At 40.6% G+C, this 25,748-nt stretch overlaps 1 protein-coding gene across 2 annotated transcripts in view; it reads right to left on the reverse strand.

Moving 5' to 3' along the window:
- Window positions 1-13,094: 13,094 nt before the first annotated feature.
- LOC147305264 (V-set and transmembrane domain-containing protein 2-like protein) overlaps window positions 13,095-25,748 on the reverse strand; it is a 47,785-nt gene continuing 35,131 nt past the window's right edge. For both annotated transcript variants that reach the window (XM_086276766.1, XM_086276767.1), the window contains exons 2-4: window positions 19,053-19,222; window positions 18,207-18,251; window positions 13,095-14,879 (exon numbers count right to left, since the gene is read on the reverse strand). In XM_086276766.1, the coding sequence (XP_086132892.1) occupies window positions 14,409-14,879; window positions 18,207-18,251; window positions 19,053-19,222 (686 nt within the window). In that variant the 3' untranslated portion in view covers window positions 13,095-14,408. The remainder of the gene's footprint in view (window positions 14,880-18,206; window positions 18,252-19,052; window positions 19,223-25,748) is intronic.

The raw sequence follows: 25,748 nt of genomic DNA on the forward strand, positions 1-25,748 counted from the left end.
TTAGCATGTTGAAAATATTCAAGTGGCCTGCGGGCTTCTGCCATTGCATTACCAATTATGCAATTATGAGCTGCTTGTGTGATTTTTCATCAGTCATTAAGTTCATTAGGCGCTGATGTCCCTGTCACAACATAATGGCTGAGGATTGCTCTAATTTTCCAAAGCTGTTCAGTGTGTGTGTGTGTGTGTGTGCGCGCGTGTGCCCTTTAGTATTCATCCTGTCATTTGTGTGTCCGAGGAGTACTGAGATGATCTCACTCCTAATGTGACATGTTACAATCCGTCACCTAACAGAGAAGACTCCTGGTTGGAACCTGTCGGCCAGGTGGTGCCTTTCAGTGTGGAGGCTAGACTGGTCGGTGTGAATGCGAGTGTGTGTCTCTTCATGTTAGCCCTGTGAGAGGCTGGTGATCTGTCCAGGGTATACCCTGCCTTTCACCCTGTGACATCTGGGAAGAGCCTTCAACACTGCATGACCCTAAACTGGATGCACAGTTAAGTAAGAAGGAGGGATGTGAATTTTGAAGTTTGGGGATTTTTTTCTTGTTTTTTTAATCTACAGTTGGCTGATGGGGTCCAAGTGACAGGGTGGTCTGGATACTTAAACTGGAAATGAAATGCTCATTTTATTTTTTTTAAGCATTATAAAAACAAGTTTCATTCTACAAAACTGGGATTTGATTTTCAATAGTGGTGGCCCCAGGCTGGTCACCTGCGCAGTGTGGAGGTGAACTGAGTGACAGAGTGAACATCACGAATGTCACACCCTCCCACTGAGGTTCATCGCTGACAGATGAAAAGTTAGCAGCTGGTGACACCACATGTCACAAAGGTGACAGAGCTGTCTGCAGCCTTTCCAGAGCCAGCGTTACATCTAACAGTGACAAGGACTGCAGTGTAAAGACAATTGTTTCATTTTGTAAGAAACTGTTCCTTTAAAATAGCTTACGGCACTTTCTGTACAGCAAACTCTCTCGTACAGTGCAGTTTGCAGATAAACAGGCACGATACACGTTGTGTGTTTGAGATGCTTAAACGGCTTGTTTTTTGTTAAATCCACGTCACGTTCAGTTTTTGGTCTGCGTTTGAGTCCTCTCTTGCAAACACATACAGTCTGCCTCAGCCAGACTGTGACAACGTGGTATTAAGTGGGAGTGGGCAATTTTGAGAATAAATGCCTGGACAGGCAGAATTATTGTTAGTAAGCGTTAACATTCTAACCTCTCACCATGCAGGGCTCTTCAGTCAGAGTCTGTGCTTTTACTCTTTCTACTTTTAAATGAGCTGCAATTAAAAGGTGAGAAAAGTCATTAAGTAAACCGGCAGAGAGGCCATCTGTACCCGTCTGCAGTAACAGTGAAAGTGCACTGTTTGATCAGCGGACGTCAGAGCGCTTAGCATGTCACTGGTATATTATTTTAGCAACTTAAAAGACGTTAAAACATTGTTCTAATTCTATATTGAGAACTTGTAACTTAGCAACATGATCTACAGATATTTTCTCAGATTGTCTTTAAAATACCACACGTGAAGCTGTTAAAGCCACAGCGAGTGATCCTCGGTTAATATTAAAAACTGATCATGTGGAATATTTGATAAGAACGGGGTCTTTCTTGTGACACACAACCTCACAGAGAATTGCAATTAAACTGTGCAGTTCAGCAGCTGAAGCGCTGCACATAGTCAGGCCCATAAATATTTCTTACAAAGCCTCCCTACAGGCTCCAAACTGTACAAGATAAAATAATTTTAAACCTTGTAAGATTATTTTTAATACTTTTAATGCTTTTTAATCAGTGGTTACCTGAAGCTTGTAGCCATCAAGGATCACCAAACTTCGGTTCCTCACTATAGATGCTCTGACATCATTTACTGCTGCTCGCTGTGGATACTTAGCCTTCAGTCTTGTCTTCATAGGGTGACAAACCTGCTTAGCTGGGTTTAGTTTGGGTGACTGAGTCAGCCATCTGTACTTCACAGTACAGAGGGAAAACAATTCGGCTGTCACATCAATATGTCTATCCCCTCTAGTGACTTCTTGACTTGTACGTTTTTTGTAAGGTTTTTCTTCACCAAGAAAAGATTTCTGTGAGTATCCACTTTAGTCACCCTCCAGGATTTCCCAGTCCTTTTAGTGTTGCTCATCTTGTCACTGTGTTTTACATAAGTGTACAGTATTTAAAGGATGCATTAAATTGTTAATTTGTTAAGTCCATAAACACTCTGCTATCTCTCTCTCTCACTTAGATCATTAACTCTTCGGACTGCATTTTGAGTATTCTCTGAAATGGAAGTTCAACTCTTATAAATTGTCATGAAATAATGAAAAACTCCAGATCATTTATCTGCTTATTTTGTCGTGGAATAACAAGGGAGCGGGTATCAGGAGAAAAAAAATCTGATTGCTAATTTCTTAATAAATAAAATCCATACAAATAGAGTTTTACAACCACAGTTACACCACTATCACTGGAATCATATAGCTGACAGTTTGGTTTAAAATGCCTCACTGGCCTCTTGGTTTGACATTAACTCTGTATTTCAAACAAAATCAGAGTACAGACTGTACTGACTGCAAATCTAAACTGTTTCTCTGAGAGGAAAAAGAATAACTGCAAGTTTCTGTAGGTTTAATGGTTTTGGTGTACACACCTGTAAAGTGAATAATTTCACAGATTAAAAATGTCATTAAAGTATACATACCTGAACTCAAATACAGTGTGATGAGGATTTGTTAGCTTTACCTGAAAGGCGGGGGTTTCTTACACTGACTTGCAGAGAATAAACTATATTGGTCTCTCAGTTAGAAGGCAAAGCTCCGTTACTGTGATTACCTCCTGCTGTCTCTTTCTGCCCTGGCAGAGCTGCCAAATGTATATAACAGCAGACCGTAATTTGAAAAAAAGGTCCAATTTTGGCAGCATTCACTTTATCCTCTGTCACAAAGGTAATTTGCTTCTCATGAACTAACTTGCTTAGAAGTCAGTATATGTACTTTTATGTTCTGGGCCCTATGGGTAATTCCTTCTTTTTGGTCTTTATTATATCATCGTCATCAGATCTTATATGCGGTACTATGCAAAATTCTGCTATTAGCCAAAAATTTGGCACAGGTTGGAATGTAGTGTAGTGATGGCTGTGAGGGTCTAAAGCTGTCTGTAAAACACGGTGGAGGCTCTGTCATGGCTTGGTGCTCTGTTTCAGCATTGGAGATCTTGTCAAAACTGATGGAATTATTAACCCATAAAAGTGCAGGCATACTTAATCACTGTTCCTGTGCTTGATAGTGGAAACTGTTACGATGAAATGATAACTACTGCTCACAGTTGTCTGATGGTTTTAGTGTAAAAACTGTGAGCAGTGTTTGCATATACTGGCTCTGATGCTTCTGTATTTAAACACAGTAAGACTACACCTAACAAAGGAGCCAAAATGCATTTGGGCAACAGTCAAGATAGTGTAAGTTTTGGTTAGACATGTTAGACTGTTTGTTCAACACTAAATAAAATAATTTCTTTATGCACATGTGGCATTTTAATTAATCCAATTGATGTAAATTCATAATGTTTATTTTTCTTAAAGTTGGAAGAGTGCACACAATTTTGAAAGACACTGCAGGACATCATTCATGTTGTCATTTGTACTGGACAGTATTATTAGCTGAAATTATTCCAAGTGTGAGATGGAAACAAAATGAGCCTGATTGGATTTTAGCCATGCTAGCTGCAGGGCTCGTCAGTGCCTCCAAAACAGCTTTTACATATCAGGACATGGGACTTCTTGGGGTGTTCTGTGGTAAAAAAATAAATAAATAAAAAATACCTTGAACTACTTTAAGATATGCAAGCTGAAGCTTTTGGATTAGCTCTTATAGTCTCTTGACCTGATAATTGAAAATCTCTGGTGAGATCTTAAGCATGCTGTGTGTGCAAGACGGTCCGAAAATGTCTCACAGCTTGAGATCTGAGGGTAATTGTGTCCCAGTTACTCCTAGGAGCAAGTTTAAGAAGGTGCTGGTCTGTGTTGGCATCACGCTAAAGCTGCAGATTGTCAGATGACCGTTCATGTTATTAATCTACAGGCTTGACATCTGATAAGTGTTAAGGCTGCTCGAGTACAGTGAATGGTCATTAACATGTTTTTAGTGGAACCAGCTCGAGAAGACTTGGAGATTATTTCAAATATGTTTTTGTTCAAAGGAACATCATAAAGAATCATAAAGAAGATGTGTTGGTTGTGCTGTTAAGTGAATGATCATGGCCAGCAATAGATTTTAAAGAATGGTGAATTAGTTTTAAGGGACATAAAGTCATGGAAAATATCCCCCACCATCACAGCAACACTGCTAGCCTCTTAGATGGCACAACTAATCCATGGATTCACTGTTTTCCTCACCCTACCTTCTGTATATTGCAGAAGGAGGAATGGAGATCTGTTAGGCTAGCTGGAATAGTTTTCCCACAATTTTCAATTTAATATTTGGAGTTTGCTACTGTGGCCTTGTTTTTCTGTTGACAGTTTCTAGCTGCGTTGCGAATGTTGCTGTCACATGATTGGTTGAGCAGATATTTGCACTAATGAGCAGTTGCGGCGTTATCTAATAAATTGGGCGGTGAGCATTTCAGCTCATTTGGTTGCCAAAGCAAGGCTCTGTCTGCTGTGAAGAAGCGTGACGCCGGGCTCAGCTCTCACATGTCATAGCTGAAGTCAGGCTCTTTTTCTTGACTCTCAGCCACGGGCAGACTTCTAGCCTCGGTTAGATTCAAGGTCTTTAGTTCTAGAGTTTCTACACACAACCACTAACAGAACACTGGGCATAAGCTGTTATAGATTGTTTAAAAATTCCCAGTGGGATTAATAAATACAATCTCTATCTATATTTACATGCTTCCTGTCTGTGTCAATACATTGTATGGCCTTAAAAAAACAATAGCTTTAAAGGTCACTGAAGGATTTTCTGCTTATCTTGTACTCCATTGCTGGTTAGTACTATCTCAGGCAACCTCTCAGAGGGGTAAAGCAGTGGAAGCGTAACCTCTCCTGTCTTTTTAAACCTTGTTTTTTATGAGGAAATTAATCTCTTGAGATTTAGAAATTTGAGTTTTCCTTTTGAATTTTTGCCAAAATGGACAACATTAGCCTAGCACACTACTTGATGGCTGGACAAACCAGAACTCCTGGACACACAGAATCACACGGAGAGCACATAAACACCACAAAATCAGGACCTGTTCTTGTTTTATACCCAGGGCATCTTGCTGCGAGGCAACAGTGCTGACCGCTAAGCCATGATGCCCATGTTGCTTTATTATTAAGATGTACCCATGCTAAAAAGCAAAGGTCTTATTTTTCCCATCAAAGAAGGAGACAATTTTTTTCCTTTATCAATCCTGTGCTTGATTTTCGTTGCTGGCACTTGACGCTGTCCTCCTTTCTATCTGACAGGGGAGAGATTTGGTGTTGGGAGATGGAAGGAATATGAAGGAGCAACAGAGAAACAGTCAGCGGCTGCAGCCTCACTCATGTGAATACCGATTTGGCTACAGCTTACCTCTGGGACGCCTGCAGCAAGCCAATTACCAAGCCTTAGTCACAGAGAGAGAAAGACAGAAACACACATTGACTGAAACAAATAATATGTTTCAGCTCCAGCTTCAGCTCCAATTCCACCCTGTTACTCATTTACTGCAAAATTTACCAGCACCAGGCCCTTTCCTCTTTAGTATTTGTCATTCCTCTCCTTCTATCCGAACACCTTGATTCCACAAAAGACTACAGGCCAAGAGTGTAGCCCCAGAAAGGGAGGAAGAAAGGGGATAAAAGCAGCTGCTAAATAATCCCATTTAACTCTGAAATGTGCACTGCTGCTTTTATTCTTGACACACAGCGAGCAGGCCTGGTTGAAGCCGAGTGTGGGTTGAATTGGCAAATAGAGTAAGCAGAGAGGGAGAGAGACATGTTTTGAAATGAGGCTTGAAAGGCAGCCCAGTTTGCAGCTCAGGGAGTTGCTAAATGTCTGCTGGGAAGGATGGTGAAAGAGAGAGATACAGAGTGTGAGTGAGATAGGAGGAGGAAGATGAAAGAGTGGATGGAGGGAGCAGGAGCTGGCAAGGTTACGAAAGGCGCACCAGGTGAATGGGAGGAAAGGAGAACACAGGGAGCTGGGCCACCAATAGACTCAAGACATAAAGGTGGAGGGAAGTGTAGAGGAAAAAGAGGCGCCCCCTTTTCCCACATACATCCACTCCTTAATGCGAGGAAGAGTGGATCTCCTGGAAATCCAGGGATGTGCAAACAGCCTGCTGTGAAATTCTCCACCTGAACCACCTCAGCACTTTTACTGAGCTCATTAGGAGTTAGCAGAGGTAAAGTCCAGGCTTGGTCTACTTTTTATACTCTTTCATCTTTTTCCTAGTTCCTCTTCTTTCCCTCCTCCTTATCTTTACCCCATATTTTTGGAACCAGTATCATATCTTCAAAGGTGATAGTATGTAATGTGCCCCACTTTCCTCACAACCTACTGCACCACTGCGTGCTGTTTCAGCCCATCCACCACCCCAGCATCCACCTGTGTGCTCCTGGAGGTTCATGAGTAACATATTTACAGGGAGTGATCCACCCGAAGACCAGGCACCGAGCTCAAACTGTATTCTGCTGCTGTGATTAATCCGTGAAATTAACTTGGCTTTGTTGAATTTTATTCTTTTTTATTTTCTTTTACAAGTCGATTTCTGTTGTAATTTCTGGATAAAAGTAAAAAAAAAATCAGATTTTTATATGAATAAAATATAGTAAAAATGTCCTGTGTTTGGTTTTCTCAGCTGAAGCAGACCTCGATGTTTGTGAAGCCTGAATTTGTACTATGTGCAAGGCGGTACTTTTCTTTGGGTATTGAAATTCTAGCATGTCCTGCCTGATAATAATTTAGTATGGTCTGATATTTTTATAAAAGACAAGTTGTTGTTTTTTTTCTTGTTTTGTTTTTTTCAAATCTGCGCTCACATGGCCCTGCAAATGAATCTTCAGTCTGTTTCTAATCAAACCACAACACACAGCTCTGATGAAGCACATTTGGAGTGTTTAACTATTAATCAGTAATAACTAATAGTGTTTTGTTCCTGATACTTTGAATGCTAGTTAATCCTATGAATAGTTAAAGTGCAGATCTCAGAGTTTTCAGTCTTAGTTGATTTGACAACAACTGTATTACTGCTAATAGCAAATGTTTAATATAAAGGCCATACATTGTAGGGCCAGCAAATCAAACTATTGTTGTTTTTTTTAGGAAGGCAATAAGTTAACGCCATCTGACTTTATATTGCAGCGGTACATCAAACTTAGGTACTTTGATGTTGTAAATTTATGTTGCATGTAGCACCTTGGTCCTGGAGGAACGTTGTTTCGCTTCACTGTGTACTAACTGTATATGGTTGAAGTGACAATAAAGCCAACTTGACTTGACCAGTACACATTGAATTCCAAATTCTGGCTGTAATATTCAAATATCTCAGCAGAATTCAGGAGTTCCAATCACTTCAATGGCCACAGGCTTATAAAATCAAGAATTAAACATGCAGACAACAGCATCTCAGCCACGAAGTGGTAAGCCATGTAAAATCACAGCGTGGGGTGAATGGATGCTGGGCACATAGTGTGCAGGTTGCCAACTTTCTGCAGAATCAGTCACTATACAGTGGAGAAGGTCCGTAAAGACGTCTAACTTCTGGCATCAACAAGACATTTGCATCAAGAGAACTGCAGCACACAGGGTATTTTCTCTTTATTAGACCATCTATATAAACCTTAAGGATGGTTCTGTTGGAAGAATCCCTGTAGATCAGCATTTTATGAAATACAATCATACGACATTCAAGTCACTAAAACCACATTTCTTCCCCATTCTGATGCTTAGTTTGAACATACATACTGAAATACTAATTGGATGATTAGATAATTGTATTTAATGTCGAACCAAGTGGCTGCCGAGTTTATAAATATTGCAGACACCAGTATTCATGACTTTAAAGTATATTACCTGTAATATAAGACTTTTAACCCTTTGCTGCAATCTTTAGTAAATCAGTTTTTGGGCTTTATTTAAATATCACCCTCACTAATTTTGTCCCTTGAGAAGGTAACTCCCAGAAATATGCAGATGTAGTTCAGCGGTGGTGGCTAAAACCAACAGGAGCAGTTAAGCTAACGTCAGGTTGGCACACAACAGAGCTAACTAACAATAGCTAGCAAACTTGGCAAAAGTGTTCCTAGCCAGGTAAAGACCATAAACAGTGAGGAATGACTGTGATGACAAGTTTATATGTGGCATATCATCACAGGTCAGTTGCCTTACAGGTGTGAATAGAAGTGTCTTCAGGACATGTAGGGCCGTGATCTCCCAATACTGTGTGTACGAATCTGAAAGGGAACTCGTTTCACCATCACACTGGCAAAAACGCAGTATGCAAGCAACCTTTAATAACTCACATCATTCTGAATTATTGATCTAAGTGTTTGGGTAGCAACATAGCAGCCACAAGTAAAAACGCACGCTTTAATATATTTAAGTATTTTCCTGCTTGGAGGTGATTTAAAAAACAAAGCTGAAGAGAAAAGCAGTGTTGAGTTAATGAGCTTATAGTTAAACTGTTGGTTTGCATGTTAAAGCCAGCAAAACTCGTTCAGTCTGTCACTTTGGATTATAGGAAGGTGTTTTCCATACAATAGATATTACGTACAAAGTGAACACACAGCTCAGAGCTAATCCTGTTCCCATGTTTTTTCCCTTTCCTGCACAGTGTGTTCCGACACTTAATCCAGGTGGATCCGGACACCTTCTGGTTTACTCTAAATGAGCTGCACTGCCCGTCCTCTTACATCCCACACCACCCCGACCTCCTGCCGGTGCAGCTGAATGGCACGGGCAGGCCGAGAGACGAGTTCTCGGACAACGTGTTCAAACTGCTCAAGGAGGAGTTTGGCTCCGTTACTGAGACAGTTAACCAGCCAGTCAGCTAATGAGCTGCTGCTTGATGAAATTGACTCTTCTCACAAACAGACGACTTATTGAACCACGACTCCAATAGGTCATTTAGCTGAAAGAAAGTCTATCAGCTGTGCCAAAAAAAAGCAGCCGTCAGATATGTTTGTGATAAACTTCATGGTGTGCACAGCTCTGATAAACAGCAAGGTATTAAAGAAACCAGGACCACACCTGACACGTCTTCTACATTAGGAAAAGAGCTGCTGATTCTGTTTGATCAGTTTTTATGTTTCACAGGCATGTTAAGGAAATACAAATGTTAGAATTTCTATTTCTTTTCACTCGACAAGTTTGAGCATTTTGAAGCAATTTTGCTTTTGCCGACCCTAATTTAAAAAATTTTTTTTCCGTGAACTTCAAAGGTAATCACCAAAGATCACCCGACTCAAAAGGATTTCATTCTGCTGATGTGAAAGCTGCACTTGAGAAGAGGGATTGTGAATGTCCCACATAGTGCTGTGTGCACCTATTAAAATGTGTCTGTAGCTCAGAGGGTTGAAAGGCTGGCTTCAAGTGTTTGTCCAGATAGGAAACAGTATCCTTGATGATATATTTTACCCCCACCCCAAAAAAAGTGTATGCAGATGAAAAAGTGAAGTCTCTTTTTAACCAAATTACCTGCTAAAAATAATAATTTAAATTCTACAGCTTATATCTTCTATTAAATGTTAGTCTATAATATTTAAATTGGCAGCATTTTTTTTAAAGGTTTCTACCCAAAAAAGCTTCAAATAAATCATGAGTGCAGGTGAGTGCATCATCTTCATAAATATTCTTTTTTCAACCAAAACTGTCATGGTCCTGGGTCGGTGACCCAGCGCTTTAAGTTTATTATTATTATCATTTTCCAATTTATTGGAACCCCGTCTGTTTGTGAATCTGTCTGTTTAGTTCAATGTCTTGTCTGGTTCCATGTGTCTGAGTTTCCTGTTTTATTGTGAAGGTCTGTGTCGTATGTGAGTGTGCTCAGCTTACGTTTCCCCTGTCTCGTCAGCTGTGATTTCTCCCCGGTGTGTTCCCCTCCTGTCTCTCATCCCTTGATTACTGCTATCTGTGTATTTAAGCCCTGTGTTTCTTTGTGTCAGTGTCGCGTCGTACCCTCAACTTGCTGTGTGTTTGTAATGTCCTGTCCTCCAGCACCTCGGTTTAGAGTTTTGTTTTTGTAAGTTTTATTTCGTGAATCTTTCCTCCAGCAATAAAGCTGCGTTTTCAGTTTATTCCCATCTCCAAGAGTCCTGCAATTTTGGGTCCACCACTTCTGCTTGCCTGCCACACAGCCAACCATGACAAAAACCTAAAAGCTTTAAAGTCCAGCTCATCAGTGAGACACACTCACAGTGCTGGATGTATCTGTGATGTCAGGCACTGGGTCAGTGTGGCTACTTCACTGATATATTCATAACAGTGAAGTACTTTATTTATCATCAGTCTTACACATGCTGAATATCACAATACATAGCAGCACATCTAAAATACTGCCCATCAGGTAAACTATTCATTACTATGCACGTCACAGGAAACACATCGTATAGTATGTTACAAATATAATTTTAACATTGACCTTAAAAAAGTCCTGATATGACAGCAGCTATGTCATAAAACTTTCTGTTTTTAAAGCAAAGAAAATATTTAAATATTTGTCAGCCAATTTCATTATGATAGCAGTTTTATTTCCCAGATTCTCTTCTTTCTAATCACCCAGCTCTGTGTAATTAAGAGCTACTCTGTCATTTAGAAAATGTCCCTTAGTCATTACCTTGATTATCTAACCTCCTGGCTTCTGCTAGTCCACAATTAGTACTTACTGTACATTAACATTAGGTGAAAATGAGTTATGTTTGATCAAAAAGAGAAAAAAAAACTACAGTATTGGACAGTTTTTGGCTCTTCCCTTACAGTGGGACAAAAAAGTATTTAGAAAATCTGTGGCGGGAGTTGAAAGTCCGTGTTGCTCGGCGACAGCCCCAAAATATCACTGCTCTCGAGAAGATCTGCATGGAGGAATGGGCCAAAATACCAGCTACTGTGTGTGCAAACCTGGTAAAGACCTATAGTAAACGTTTGACCTCTGTTATTGCCAACAAAGGTTATGTTACAAAGTATTGAGTTGTATTTTTGTTATTGACCAAATACTTATTTTCCACCCTGATTTACGAATAAATTCTTTACAAATCCTACCATGTGAATTCATGGATTTGTTTTTCACATTCTGTCTCTCACAGTTGAAGTGTACCTCTGGTGCAAATTACTGACCTCTGTCATCATTTTAGGTGGGGGAACTTGCACGATTGGTGGCTGACTAAATACTTTTTTGCCCCACTGTATTTTCCCGAGGAGGGAGTCTCAGCAGATGGATCCAAACACATTTTTTACACCATATGACCTTCTTGATGTAATCGTCTCATTTATCCAGGCTTGGGACCAGCAGTACGAGTGTACTAGCTTTGGAAGCCCTGAGGGTGGGTGTCTCCTCCACCAAGGAGCCACTAAAAAAATACAAAACATTAAAATATATATATGAATACGGTTACAGCTGTTTGATTGATTTTTCTTTTCTTTTTAAGCTCTACATTTGTGTCCTACTTTTTGATGGTTGTAGTAAGACAACACGGACAGAGTTTTAATTTTATTTTTTGTTTTTTTTAAATGAGATTTTCAGCAATTAGTAAAGGAAGTGCTTCAAGATCCTTTGGAAACTCTATGGCAAATCTAGCTCTGGTTAGAACAGACTGTGTCCTATTAAGGCAGAGGTTGCTTGACATAGTGACAAGGATGCTGGCCGATCTATCATTGTTATCAGTCAGAGCCCTGCAGGGTTCAAGAGATGTGTAAATGAAGGAAGCAGAATGTCTCTTCCATTATCTCCTCACTGATGGGAGAGCCCGGGACCTCCCCACCTCACCGCTCCATAATGGATGTATGACGCGTTTAGTGTGGGGAAACAAGATCACCACGTTTTGTATTTAGCTGGCCTGGCTTAATGTTAGCGAGCACGGCACAGCGCCTCTTTATCTCATCCGGTGCTGTTGCTATTTATCCTGCTGCCAGTACTGACAATAGCACCATTAGTCATCAGCAGCAATAGGATGAGGGGAATCTGGCAGCACCTATTACACGCAGGCAACTGCCGAACATCGCTGCTCCTTGATGCACATGGACAGGCACACACAGAGCAAGGGGCCGTAAAGGTAAACTGCAACTGGCGAAGAACAGCAAAAAACACCCACTTAGGTAGAAATGTGTAGTGAGTACTCAAACTCCATTGTTTCATATACAATTTATTTCATTTGATAAAGGCATACACTTAGTGAGAGACCAAACATTCTAGAAGAAATGTACATTTCCCTCTTTTTTTCCCACCCCAACAGTAATCTCTTCTTTACAAAACATCAAATCAAATTACTAGTTGAAAAATAATTCTGCTGATCACCGCTTTAAACCATTAAACAAGCCTCCTGAAGGCTGCTCATAGTAACAGCAGCACTGTTGTCCCTCTGGAGAGTAATACACCAAAGACGTGGAACCATTCATGGCCTTTGAAACCCAAGAATATATTTTGAGGCAGAGGATTTCAGTGTTTCACTAACATTTCCTCTTACTTTACCCCCTCACCGCTGAAGGCTTTATCCAAAGTGTTACCCATGTCCACATTGTCCCAATTGATCCCTTCAGAGTAACCTACAGCCCAGAAAGCCTCCCCTTCACCTTTACAGATGAGGTTTCATACAAGCATCTAAGCAAAGAGATTATTCTTGAAAATGGCAGAAGTAAAACGGCCCCTCAGACGTTTTCAGACACACATGTTCAGGCTCATTATTATGTGATTACACTCATGTTTGCTGCCCTGCAAATACAGTAGTTTAAGAAACACTGCTGAAGTACTAAGATACATTAGGGGAGCCCCCCTTTCTGAGCAGCTATGGAGAGAATGTGTCATTCATCTGTCTGTACAGCACTTTTGGAAAGCAGGAAAGCAACAGAAAACTGCTTAAAAACTAAAAGATCTAATTGAAAGGACTTTAAAAGTAAAATATGGATTTGGAACAGAATGATGTTTTGTTTTTTTTTTACAATATAAGTAAACTCAGGTAACACTGTTTTTATTGGTTGGCTGCAAAAGTCTTTTTTTTTTTAAGAAAATCACTAAACATGCACTAGCTTTAATTCATATTTTACAGTCATGTACACAGGGTGGGTTTAGAGGCTTGTAGTGGAGAGGATTGAGGCTTTTTTCTTTTAAAATGACTGATAAGAACTGGGCCAGAGCACTGGAATAAAAGAACTAAGCTGGGAGAGGAATACAGTCCAGCTCCTCCATAAACGGGGGAAGTTTGTTTCACGAAGATCACGATCTGTTCCTTCTATGTATTTATAGTCAGGATTCAGAGGCACACCAAATCTGTTTAATTTAGAGGCATTGGGATTTGACCGTTTCATGGCTTTCCAATAGGATGGGGTCCGCATGGAGCGATTTGATTGATTGATTTCTCTCAGCGTGAACAGCCACGAGTGGATCAAACCTGCAGCACGAGCGAGGGAAGGCAAATTTTCAGAGAGGCGTCATAAACTCAAAAGAGCTCTGCGGGGAGGATGGAGCCCGTGTTGTTGTTGGTTTGATTTAAAATCTCTCCCTTTTCAAACTATCGATGTATCTGTGATTTAAGACTTGTGTCTGTGCTGGATAAGCACTGCTGCTCTGGGAACACAGGGAGAACACTTGTCGATGTGTGGCTGTATACTTATTGAATGCACACAGAAGAGAAAAAAAAAGATGTAATGAAGCTGAAAAAGATTTTCAGGGAAAGAAGTAGGCTGAGTTTCATTCAGAATACTCTCAGAATAAAAGGGAGGATTTTTTTCTACTGGGGACAGACCCAGTTATAAAATGTACAATATCAGCCTTTCTTTTCTGAGGGTGTATCAAATGACAGAGTAAGGCAGTGGAAGAAGTATGAGCATGAAAGCAGAGTGTGTCTTTTACAGTATGTAAAGTACAAGAGTGGAACAGAGCACGGGTTAATAGTAAGACAGAGGTCTCTTTTTTCTTTTCTTTTTTTATAATTGGTGCTGAGACCAGAACCTGTGGAGCTGCCTAGATCTACACATCAGCACCCCCCTCCCCCTTCCCACCCTTTTGCTGAATGCTGTGAAGCCAGGCTTTACAGACAGGTGAGCAGTCCAACCCAGACCCATGCACAGCGAGAAAAAGCTACATTCCCTGCACAGTTTGCAGCCCTGTGCTTAGAATAAGCCATACTGGACATTTTCTAGAGATTCTGGATTTGTGCACAGGCCTGCACTGTGTGGGAAGAATAGCTTTTTTATGCTGTGACACACATCATATTATGCAATCCTTGTGTAATGCCATCTACAGCGCACAGCTCGGTTCGTTGGTGCAGTCATTGTGGCTACTGTGGTTACTGTCCACGTCCCTCTTCCTCAGCTCTCTGCCCGCCTTGTGTTGCTGACTGCTGCTGCTGCTGCCGTGGCTGTGGTGGGCAGGTGAAGAAGAACGCTTGCCGTGCTCCTGGTGGTGCCCGTGATTCTGGTGATGGCTGTGAGCGTGCTCTTTGGTGCCACCGAGAGACTCCCCGTCGTCCCCGTCAGAGAATCCCACTCCTCTCTTGGTGTCGTCCATGGCCTCAAAGTTGTTGCTGGGGTTACGGCTGATTACGTCGCTCTCCGGCACCACCTGCAGGTAGGCTCTGACGCGGTGGTGACGCGCGCCCTCGATGTCGCTGAAGTCAATGACTCGGCACTCGTACGTGCCCTCGTCAGACGGCTTGACTCGGGAGAGGCGGAGTTTGTGGGAGATGTTGCTTCCTACAACCTTCACAACCTGATGAAGGTAGACGGACAAAAAAACAAACAAACAAATAAAAAAACATATATAATGTGGTTGGACTGTAACAAATATATCCAATATAACTTCCAATCAGAAGAGAGTTTACCAATGAGTGGCCATTTCAAGATAATGGCAACCCAACAATAAATGTAGTAAAGTAAAAGCTATTAGTTTAATGAATGAATGAACTAACAGTCACTATAGCTCCTGTTCATATCAGACCAAGAAAAACCTGCCATCTATTGAGAGTACTGAATTAATTAATGTTGCAATTTTTACGAGTCCCTTTAACTGGAATAGAAGGAAAATGTCATTTACTCTTTCAAAAAATGAAAAAGAGCAATTTGAAAACCCTAAAAATGATTCAACTAATATTTCAGCAAAAAGCAGCTCCAATACTGTAGCTATCTGTGCTGTCAGATCAGCTTTGTTTGGCTTTGTTCTTGTTCTCTATATATAGCTGAAGATGAGCCTTCAAAATAAAATAAAATAAAAAAAAACACAGGAAAAGTGCACAAAACCCCCCAAAAAGGACTTTTGCTATCTCACAGACCCCGAGATGAGTGAGTGCACATCTTACAAAATGTGCACTCACCTTCTCACTTCAACTAAGTATGGTGTGCTGTTTCTTGGCTTCAGCTATGAAGTTTTACTATTCACACGGGGCAGCTACAGCAGCGTATTAATGCCATTGTAGGTAAAATAGAAGTTTGAGCTGGGTCAACATATACAGAGCTGTGCAAAAGTCCTTCATTTTTATACATTTACCTCCAAAGTAGTCAAACTTGTTGTCATATTTAAGATAGTTTTGAGTTCACAGGCTTTCTGCAGGTCTTTTAGAGTTTCTCTTTAGCTGTTCTTTTTAGTTATTTCCAGTCCTTGTAGCTGACCCTGTTAAAAGAGTTTTTTGTGTTTTTTTGCCAGGCAACTTAATTTCTGAATATGTTTGCACATTTCAATAAATCGCTGCACCTATTTCTCGTTGTCTTTGTAGCAGCATACAAAGAAATGAGTGAAGAAAAAAGAGGCAGCTCAAGACTTGCAGAGTACTGCATGGTCTGTGAGATTAAAGTCATCATTTTTAATGAACCTCATGGCTACCCTTTGTAAAGTGGGAACAACCTCATTACATCACACATGTGGCCCACTTGCCATTTTTATGCCTGGCCACGCAAATTACACTTCAAAATCTGACTCGGCAGTAAGGATAAACTCAGTATTTTAGTGAATCATCATATTATCATAAGCATCTGGACATGACCCTGAATTGTGCCTGTTTAGAAGAAAATAACACACTGGTCTGAATGAAATTGGCAGTGCTCCTTGTTTACTCGTAGCCTCTGTCGCGTGATGGTGATCCCACTTGCAAAATGAAGTGTTGCGGCTCATTTTACAAAAAGACAGTTTCTGCAACATTTCTCATAAATTTGTAACTTTAATCTCATTTGTTCACTGCAAACTTTTAAAATGTTATGAAATTCATCATTTTCTTGTAAACCTGTGCAATTTCCGGAAACACCCGTAATCTTTTCTTTTTTCTCTCTGAATCGGTGAAGTGGTTAAGATGATGATAGATGGATGGCTCATCCAAATTTATCAGATTTCACAAAAAGTTTTTTTTTCCCTTTGCAGTCCTGAGCCGGTTTTCCTCAGAAGAAGAACACAACACATAGAAAATCAAGACAAAACGACATCACAGACGTGGCATTTATCTTCTCATCTAACAATCAGCGAGAATGCAAATCAGTGGATCGTTTCAAAATGCCAAATTATTACTTTGATTGTATAAGCATCCTTCTTGCATGCAAATTCAGTCAAGCCACTTAAGGCTTGCGGCTGCCTATCATACACTCGTCTGTGTTGAGAAAATGAGCTGAGTGTATTTTGAAGATAGTTAAGATGCGTGAAGTACTGGAGGTACAAAAGAAAGATCATGAGAAGAATAGAATAAATGTGTGGTGTGGCCTGGATGCACTCTAAGGCCACGTCTCCTCCAAGCCAATCACTCAGACAAACAATAAAATCTGTGAAAGTACGAAGAGAAGACGTCAAATGCTTTGCAAGTTTGCAGAGCAGGAGTTAAGACGATGAGAGTCTGGGGACATCTTGAGATGTGACGCACCAAGATATAAATACAACTTCATTTATCACCCACCTTCCTCCTCGTGACGCCAGTAGGTGTTGGGATGTGTGCGTCGTGTGTGGCAGTGACATTTGCGCGTTTGGCTGTAAGCGTGAGCTTAATGCGTGCCGTTTGCGAGTTTGCGTCTGCATATGTGAGCATCTCATGGTGTTTTTGGTTTGACTGTATGGATGTGAGCCAGGATCCATTATATAGAGAGAGCTCATAATGATTTTGCAGCTGTGTAGCCTGCAGTGTTTTGCTCCACCCACACAAACATGCACACAGACACACAAAAGCACACAGACACACACACAGTCACAAAAACACAGCATCAGTGATTCAGCAGCAGCTAGCCTTTTGGGAGAAAGCCGAAAGGTTTTCGTGTGTACATGTTTCTGCATGTTTAATGCAGCTTTATGCATCTTCAACTTCTGCACACACACACACACACACACACACACACACACACACACACACACACACACACACACACACACACACACACACACACACACAGCTTTAAAACCCCAGAAAGTAGAACATTTTTTGGTTCATTTTTGTAATTATAAAGTCAGTGGAAAGAGATAAGGCTAGGGGAATAAGTTTATGTAGAGATAACATGCAGTCGGTCCTGCAGTCTGCTCACTTCTGCAGGTAATTAGAAAAAAGTCAAAATGTTGAGTTACTCTATACTGTCCTGCTTCTTTCAATATAAGGCTCACCTATTTTTCCATTTGCCAGGGGGAATACCAGAGGAGATATAAAAAGATCTGCTGACTTCCCACCCTTCCTTTTCTACTCTGTTTTACTGAGATCTGGTGCTGCAGCCACAAAGTTTCAGTAGTGTTTATTAAAATTTGCAGATGATGCCCTCAGGGGCCACTCCCCCATGGGGAGGACACTTAACCACCCACGAGCAGCAGCGCTGCCTGCTCTTTGCCTGACGCTGTGCTTCTGCAGAGCCATCGAGGTTTTTCGTGAACGTGTTAATGCACCGTCTGGAGCGTTCACCCACCATGCGAGCTGCAACGACTGAAAATCACATCGCTGTGTGCAATACAGCATAAGCACAACCTCTGTGGATCATGCAGAACAAGAAATTTAAATGTAATCATAAGCATTTTGAGTCTTCTAACACCAAGGCAAACATAACGGCTTTCTGGTGAAAATAACTGCAGATATTGTTCGCAACTCACACTTATCTTTGTAGCATCCTTTGCCATCTCCTCCTCAGGAGCCACCTAGGAAAAGTGACAAACATTAGCAGAAGGATCTCAGTTTGATTGGCTTTCTAAAACTTCAAGTTAAAAAAGAAAAAGGGCTCATATTACCTTACTCTCCCATATACTCAAAAGACAATTTCTGAAGACAACTCAGAGACAGAGAGCGTAAATACTTATTTCACCTTATGAGTCCGTGGGCTTAAAATCACCTGCTGTGGCAACTGCCATAAAGGTTGTTTTGAGCACTTTGGCAGGTGTTGAAATGTGTCTCTGTGGGCATATTTCAGCAATGTGAAACACAGACGTGAAACCTGACAAGTGTGTAGCTGAGGTCAAAATGAAGGCTGAGTTCCAAGATCAGTACTGGGTAAAGGACACTGGAAGAAATCGCGGCAAGGGGCTCAAAACCTGTTCGCACCTTACAAACCTGCACCCACATTAGTCTGTTTTCCTTTGCATACTTATAGCCCCTTCTTTGATTTCTAATCTGTTCATTTACATGTTACAAACACATTTACTACAGTGCCAACTCTAGTGTGTGCATCAGCATCACTGGGCTGGTGGGATCCCATTGCAAGATCATCTAGAATTCATCTGGAGTTGATCTTTTATTTTAATTTTTCATCTTTTCGATCATTTTGGTAACATTGTAGAAACAAGCAGTCAGGCAGTAGTGATTCAACTGAGCATTTAGATTTTCCAGGTGGCTGTGTTAACTATCCCAGGAAGGATGACCACCTGTAAACAAGATCACTAAGGGTGAACATATCCTTTAAATAAAACCAAAAAAAGGAGCCAGAATTTCTGTTGTGAACTTACTTCATTAGTTGTCCAGGGCTGCCTGTGGGTCCAGTCAAGATGGTTCCTGATGTACCACCACTGGATTTCCAGTGCATAGGAAGGGGTTCCCGCTCCTCTGAATGAGCAGGCCATCTCCACATCCTGACCTCTTTGGGCAGTCATATCGTGAGGCACCTCTGTGAACATGGCTGGACAGACACAGACACGGTTAACAAATGGTTCTAGTAGCAAGCTTTCAGTTCAGACAGACCAGCAAGCCTGAAGTGGATGCCCTTTGGAGCTTGCACCAAAACCGTAATGAGCTTTTTACAAGTGGATGACAATTTTCTTGACTTGAGCCTGGTAAAAGGGCACTTAGTCACTATCTACTCATTTTTTTCTGCCCGGTTTTACTCTTGTAAGGGTAGAAAATGTTCTGATCCAACATTCAGACACAGAGTGAGGTTTGATTTATACATCACAAATCCAACAATCTTTCAGAGAAGAGAGAAAGTTAGAGCTTGAGACCCTTTTCTGTCAAATTAAAATTGAGGTAGAGTGAAATTGAAGGAGGAAGTTGTTAGTGATAAGTACTCAGAAATATATTCTGAAACGCTTAAATCAATTTTCAGGAAAACCCTTAAATTGCTTCAGCAAAACAGTTGATAAATCTGAGACTGGGATGAGTGTAATGAGTCTGCATATTAACTGAACCAATAATATAGCAGTCCTAGCATAAATCATGGCGGAAACGAGGTGAGTGCTTTCTTTGTTCCATTTTCAAGCTGCTACAGCTAAATGATAAGTGTGTGTGTGAAGGTGAGACTGATGAACGCGAACAGGCAGAATGAGTGGGTGTGTACTGAAGAAAGACCCCAAGGGTGAGAAGGAAGTGTAAGTTATATTTGAAAACTACACATAAAAAATGTTCAATGTTTTGGCGTTTATGAAACCTATTAAGAAAAAAAGGCTTTTTTAAAACTTAAAACAGTGTAGCTGTGATTGCTTAAACCTTTAAAATCACAACAGTATATGAAGCAGTCATGAAACTTTATAGCTTTGTAGCTGAGATTACATGAAAGGGTGAGTCTGACGATGGCTGTGGTCCAACCCGTAATAGTGATCCAGTGGGCCACTTTACAGCAGTATCATCATATGATCAAATATGGTGTTTAACTGGAAGAAAGTATCGTGGTACATGTGAAGGATGAGGTAGGTTTAGAGCCAAGTCAGAAATAGATGTTGTTCTTGAAAATTTAAGGTCAAAGACTTGTTTTGCAAGCTGATTTTAAGAAGAATTTGTTTATTTTTTAGGAATTCCCAAGCCAGTGAGAGGAATATCTCAGTAAAGACTGAAGACAGTGTGGTTCCTAAAATTTCGAAAAAATCATCCTCGATAACTTTAGGATTAGGCTTCAAACATCTCGTTAGGGTCCCAGAATCTCCTGCAGAACCAGGCTCAGGGAGAGGCTCAGGACCCCCAACCGGTTACAGCAAATGGCTACGCCTCACTGAACCGAAGGTTTCTTCCTGTTAAAACTGAGTTTTTACTTCCCACCATCGCCAAGCTCATAATCTTATTATTGGGGTTTTCAATCCAACAATAAAGGGTGCAAATAAAACACAAATGACCTGAACTGAATATGTAAGGGTTTCCAACACATTATAAGAATAAACAGGAGAAAATGTATGCCCACCCATCCATTTCCCTACACAGCAAATTCAAAAGTGTTAAATGTTTTGGTGTTAGTAGTCTTCTTGCAAAAGTAGAGTTAATTTTACTCTAAGTAGAGTCACATTCTTTTAATGTAACTCTGAGGTGTAAAATGATAGTAGTTAAAATCGAGTGTTAAAAACGAGTGTTTCTATGTCAAATCTGGAGGTGTTACAATGGAAACTTTAACTCTTGACCTCTTAACTCCGAACTCCTAGAGGGCCTATGACACCAATAGAGTAAATTCACAGACTCCGCCCCCAGCACCATATAGGCTCCAATCTCCAGGAGTTATTAAACTAGGCTAGCATGATCCACAGATGGATGACTGAATATAAAAGATTAATTCACAGTTAAACTTCCTTAGACAGATGAAAAAGTGCGTTTCTTTGGTATAAAAATCAAAGTGTGTTGTATGTGTATGCCTGTCAGTCTGTCAACAGATTTTAATCTTTGAATTATTTAAGAAAGGTAATTTAGAAATAACAAAAGTCACTACTGCTAGTTTTCCCATGAATGGGAAAACCGCCAAATGCAAGAGAATTTTCTCCAAAAATAAATTTTCAATAGCCACCCAAATTCACCTTCTGCAGGTGTTAAAGTGCATGTATCTACAATCACGCCATGGCCCTAATTTTAAATGTGCAAGAGCTGTGCCAGGAAAAAGTCTTTGCTATCCAAGAGTAACCATAGAGAAAAAATTCATTCTGCCAATAAACAGAAGCAAAGACAGCCCATTGTTTTAATTAATGTGCCATGCATCATATGAAAGAGTCGTTGAAGACAATATGAGGCCGTCTGTCCAAAAGTTCAAGCTAAACTGGAATTGAATTGATCACCATGAAAATGATACTAAGCATAGTAAATTTGCCAATTTACCCTCAAAAAAAGAGGGTTATGGAAATGGCCAATTCAAAGCCCGGCTGAAAGCTCGGGAGTCATTAAAAATATATTTCACAGCGTTTAAACATTAAAACAAGGGAAAACATTCACACATGAACACAAGAAAACAAGAATCTTACATCATTTTTATTCTTCATCCCTTTCCTTTCACATACACCCACCAAAAAAATCAAGACAAAACTCAACAGGCAGCGATCAATCACACCAGAGATGTCTACTACTATGAAAGAAACGCAACACTGAATTCGCTGCTTGCGTCTACATCACTGCCGTATTTTCAGCATTGTCTACAAAACTTTTCATTTATCATGCAGGAATTAGGAGTTTTCCTTCAAACTGTAAACTTCAATAAACTTTAAAAAATCTCCACCTTTGAAATTGCCCCTACCAAGATTTGTCCAGCTTATTCACTCAATAAGACCGAGTGAAATCAGTGCCAACTAAGTGCCGATTTTCATCTCGGTTCATAGATTAATCTCGCCCGTTCAACCAGTGAGGCTGCGCTATGGATCCGTCTTGTATTACGAGAGCGGTACAAGCCTCGAGTCATATATCCCTCTTGTACATTGATCAAATCTGCTTGTATTTTTCATTTGTGAAACCCGAAACACACCAGGTATCGATTTGACATTACACAGCCGGAGTCAGCAACAATGCCTGTGGCCCTTCTCTTGTAGATAATATTCAAAGCTGGGACATAAAGAACGGTGGAAGATAGAGCCTTTGAATTTGCTTTTAGCAATGATCATCTATCTTTTCCCACTTAGCTGTGAAGCCCACAATGCAAAATCCTTGGCCATTTTTTGGGGGAGGGGGCTTTAATGCTTCCCAAATTATAAAACCACATGAAAATGTGATAGTCATCAGCAGTTTATTATAATGTAAGAGAGATAATTCTCACCCAATTTACAAAACCCACACAGCAGATGCTAATTTGATAGCACAATGTGCTGTTTCTCAGTCTGCCTCATCCAGTAAAATGTCTCTTTTCTTAATTGCAATATTTCCTGCACCTGTTTAAGACTTTAAAAGCAGCTTTTAAAATGTAACAAATCTGAGGAAAATCTCACATATTGTCGCGCAGAATTAAATTATCTTCTGCTACTCTGCAAATCTGAACAATTCTCCTGTAATGATGATTCAAACTTGTGGCTCTCTAATGCTGTATCTCTTATTAATAGCCATTTATAATCACTGCATTGTTGAAGCCATAAAAGGCAGTGATGAGTTAGGTCTGCTCACCCCTAAGCATTATTATTATCCGCGAGATAAACGACGGAAGGCTCTCGGGCGACTGCTGCAAGTCGGTGCTTAAAAGCTACAGTACGGCTGCCAAGTCACACTCCGTGTCAGCCCTGTTACCACAGGAGGACGGAGAGATGGACAGACAAATTAACGGGGGCTGAGAAGAAAAGGCTGCGTGTGTTTGCGCAGTCATCGAGAAAATAAATCATCAGCAGAGATCAAATTAACGACTGATGTTTGTGAGAGTGTGGCTCTGTGTGTTTGTATATGGGAAGAATTAATATGAGATGCGCTGTGTGTGAGACAGAGGGAGAGGGACAGGAGAGGAGGAGGAGGAAGGTGGAGGACAGCGTGTGAGGCAGCAGATAGCTTGGAGTGGAGAAAGCTGCAGAGGCGCCTGCTATTGTTTATTTCTTTGAGAAGTGGAATGTGGTAATTACAGTGGTGATAAGAGGGGAACAGGAAATGTTCCTTTGTAGCGTACTTACTCCGGCCAACCTAACGTCTATCTTACACTCCTTATAAGCTTGTTTACACGGATGAGATCCGCCTAGGTGACACTTTTCAGAATAGCGAAATTTTCGAGAGAAAGGAAGGAAATTGTTTTCTGTTTTGTTGAAAGAACCATAAATATAAAATTTCTTAAGTCAAAAAACTACCTTTCACACTTGCTGCTACCCTTCTGTTATAGATCACACTCATCTCCACCCTGCCTGCACATACTTCTTCACCTCTCTTGTGCTCTGTTGCTTTCCACAAGAAGGATGTAAATTCAAGGAGAAGAGATACAGCAGGTTCTAAGATGAGTTATTGCAAAACAAATTCCATTTTCTGATTATTTACTTCCTCTCTGGACAGAATTCTTTTAGTAAATTTGGTTTATGGCTTGTCTTATGTATAGCATTCAGAAGAGATATAATCATACCAATGATACCAATGCGCAATGTCAATAAAGTCATTATAAGAGTTCACAGTATCTTCTTATGTTTTTAATGTGGAAATGAAGAAGGAAGAAAATCAGTCAAGAGCAAAGACACTGGGACTGCGTTGGAAGATGATGGTTTTTGCTTTGGAAATGCTGATTTTCTCAGTGATTGGTGCCAGCTAGCTGTTTTCAGCTCCAATATGTTCACCAATACTACCTGCCCAGCACCAAACAGGAGGCAGATAATGTTAGATAAAATGTCCAATGTGGCAGTTCTCTGGAAGAAAATGGCCTTGTTGGTGCCAGATGTCACGGGAGAATGGCCAGACTGCTCAGAACGCACAGCATGTTGGAGCAGATGGGCTACAGCAGCAAAGACCAAACCAAGTGCCACTCCTGTCAGCTAAGAACAGAAAACTAAGACTACCATTCCCACCAGTTCACCAAAACGAATCAACAAAAGTCTGAAAGAATGTTGGAGGGCCCGATTAGTCTTGATTTCTGCTGCGACATTGACACGTTAGGGTCTAACATGATCTTGACGTAACCAACAACATGGATCTATTATGCCTTTGCATCAGTGGTGCAATGGCGTGGAACATACTTTCTTGGCATACTTTGGGTCTCTCAGTACCAACTGATGCCTCCATCAGAATAATGTGCCCTATGTCACACAACTCAAGTCATCCTCAAAATTTTTTGAAGATGACAATGAGTTTAATGTACACAGATTTCAATCCAGCAGAGCACCTTTGGGATGATTTGCTTCATAGATGTACAGCTGACAAATTTGCAGCAGCTGTATCAATATGGATTAAAATCTCTAAGGAATGTTAAATTTATGCCATGAAGAATTAAGGAACTTTTGTGGGCAAAAAAGTCAGATCCAGTCAGTTGTATAATTTGCTACTTGACTTTTGATACTAAGTTTAGCTCTGTTACTGGTACTCTACAAAACTCATTAATGCATTCACATCTTTTCTAGTAAACCTACAGAAATAGAAAACGAGATAAGCCGACAGCGCATAAATTTGGGAGGCTTTAACAACCAACCAGCAGCAGGTATAGGCTCCACAACTGCACAGACTCAGATCCTGACCTACAGTGCACAGTTTAAAAAGTGACTCCTGAATCTAGCAGTGGATATTAGCTCTAGAAAATGGTTATTTTTTATCATTTGTTACTGTTTGTATACATAAATTCCTAACCTTTTTAAATGCTCTGTGTTTAAGGCTTGCGAATGGGGAACCGTGTAGCTGCACATATTCTTTGCTCCAATTATCGTCGGAGATTTGGAGGGTAAACATACCACAGCAGGCATAAATCTAATAACCACAGCAAAGAAATTCACAATTTACAGCACAGTAACGCACTTTAAAGAGATACAAGTGAAGTGAAGACCTAAATTTTAATCATTCTTAAATTTATTTATTCATGATCTTTGTCTCAAAACAGAGACCAAACCACAACTCTGACAAGCTCTAAGGACTACACCTGGAGTGACTGTGAATTCAAGAGCAGTCATATTTAAATCCAAGCAGAGTACACGGGTAAAACTTTTTGCTGTTCACTTCTCCTCTTCTCCACGCCTCAAAAAGAAAAAAGAAAAAAAAATCACTTTCCAAGGGCTCATATGTTATTTCACAGCTGCCTAACAAGGATATTGAGAGACCCGTCATGCATTTGCTTCTGTGCATTTCGCCCGCAGCCTTGTGTAACCCTCTCTCACTCCTCATAGCTTCCACAACGCATTGGTGCAACAGTCGAGTTTTTTTTTAATACATAAGGGCTTTGGCAACACTGAGCCTCTCTGTGCCTTTTCTGCTCACGATCTGAATCCATCATGATCGGGCAGCTGGCAGCATCAGCCTCTGAATGTCAATGCTGCTCAGTGTGCGAGATGGCTGGTGGTGCATCGTGCCGCGTACAGTGCTCTCAAGAGCTTTTC

Source organism: Aulonocara sp. 'chitande type north' Nkhata Bay, linkage group LG20 (genome assembly GCF_057382095.1).
Source record: "Aulonocara sp. 'chitande type north' Nkhata Bay isolate Kocher_YH1m ecotype deep benthic linkage group LG20, A_spYH_male_GT1.1, whole genome shotgun sequence".
In the NCBI taxonomy this organism is placed as follows: domain Eukaryota; kingdom Metazoa; phylum Chordata; class Actinopteri; order Cichliformes; family Cichlidae; genus Aulonocara; species Aulonocara sp. 'chitande type north' Nkhata Bay.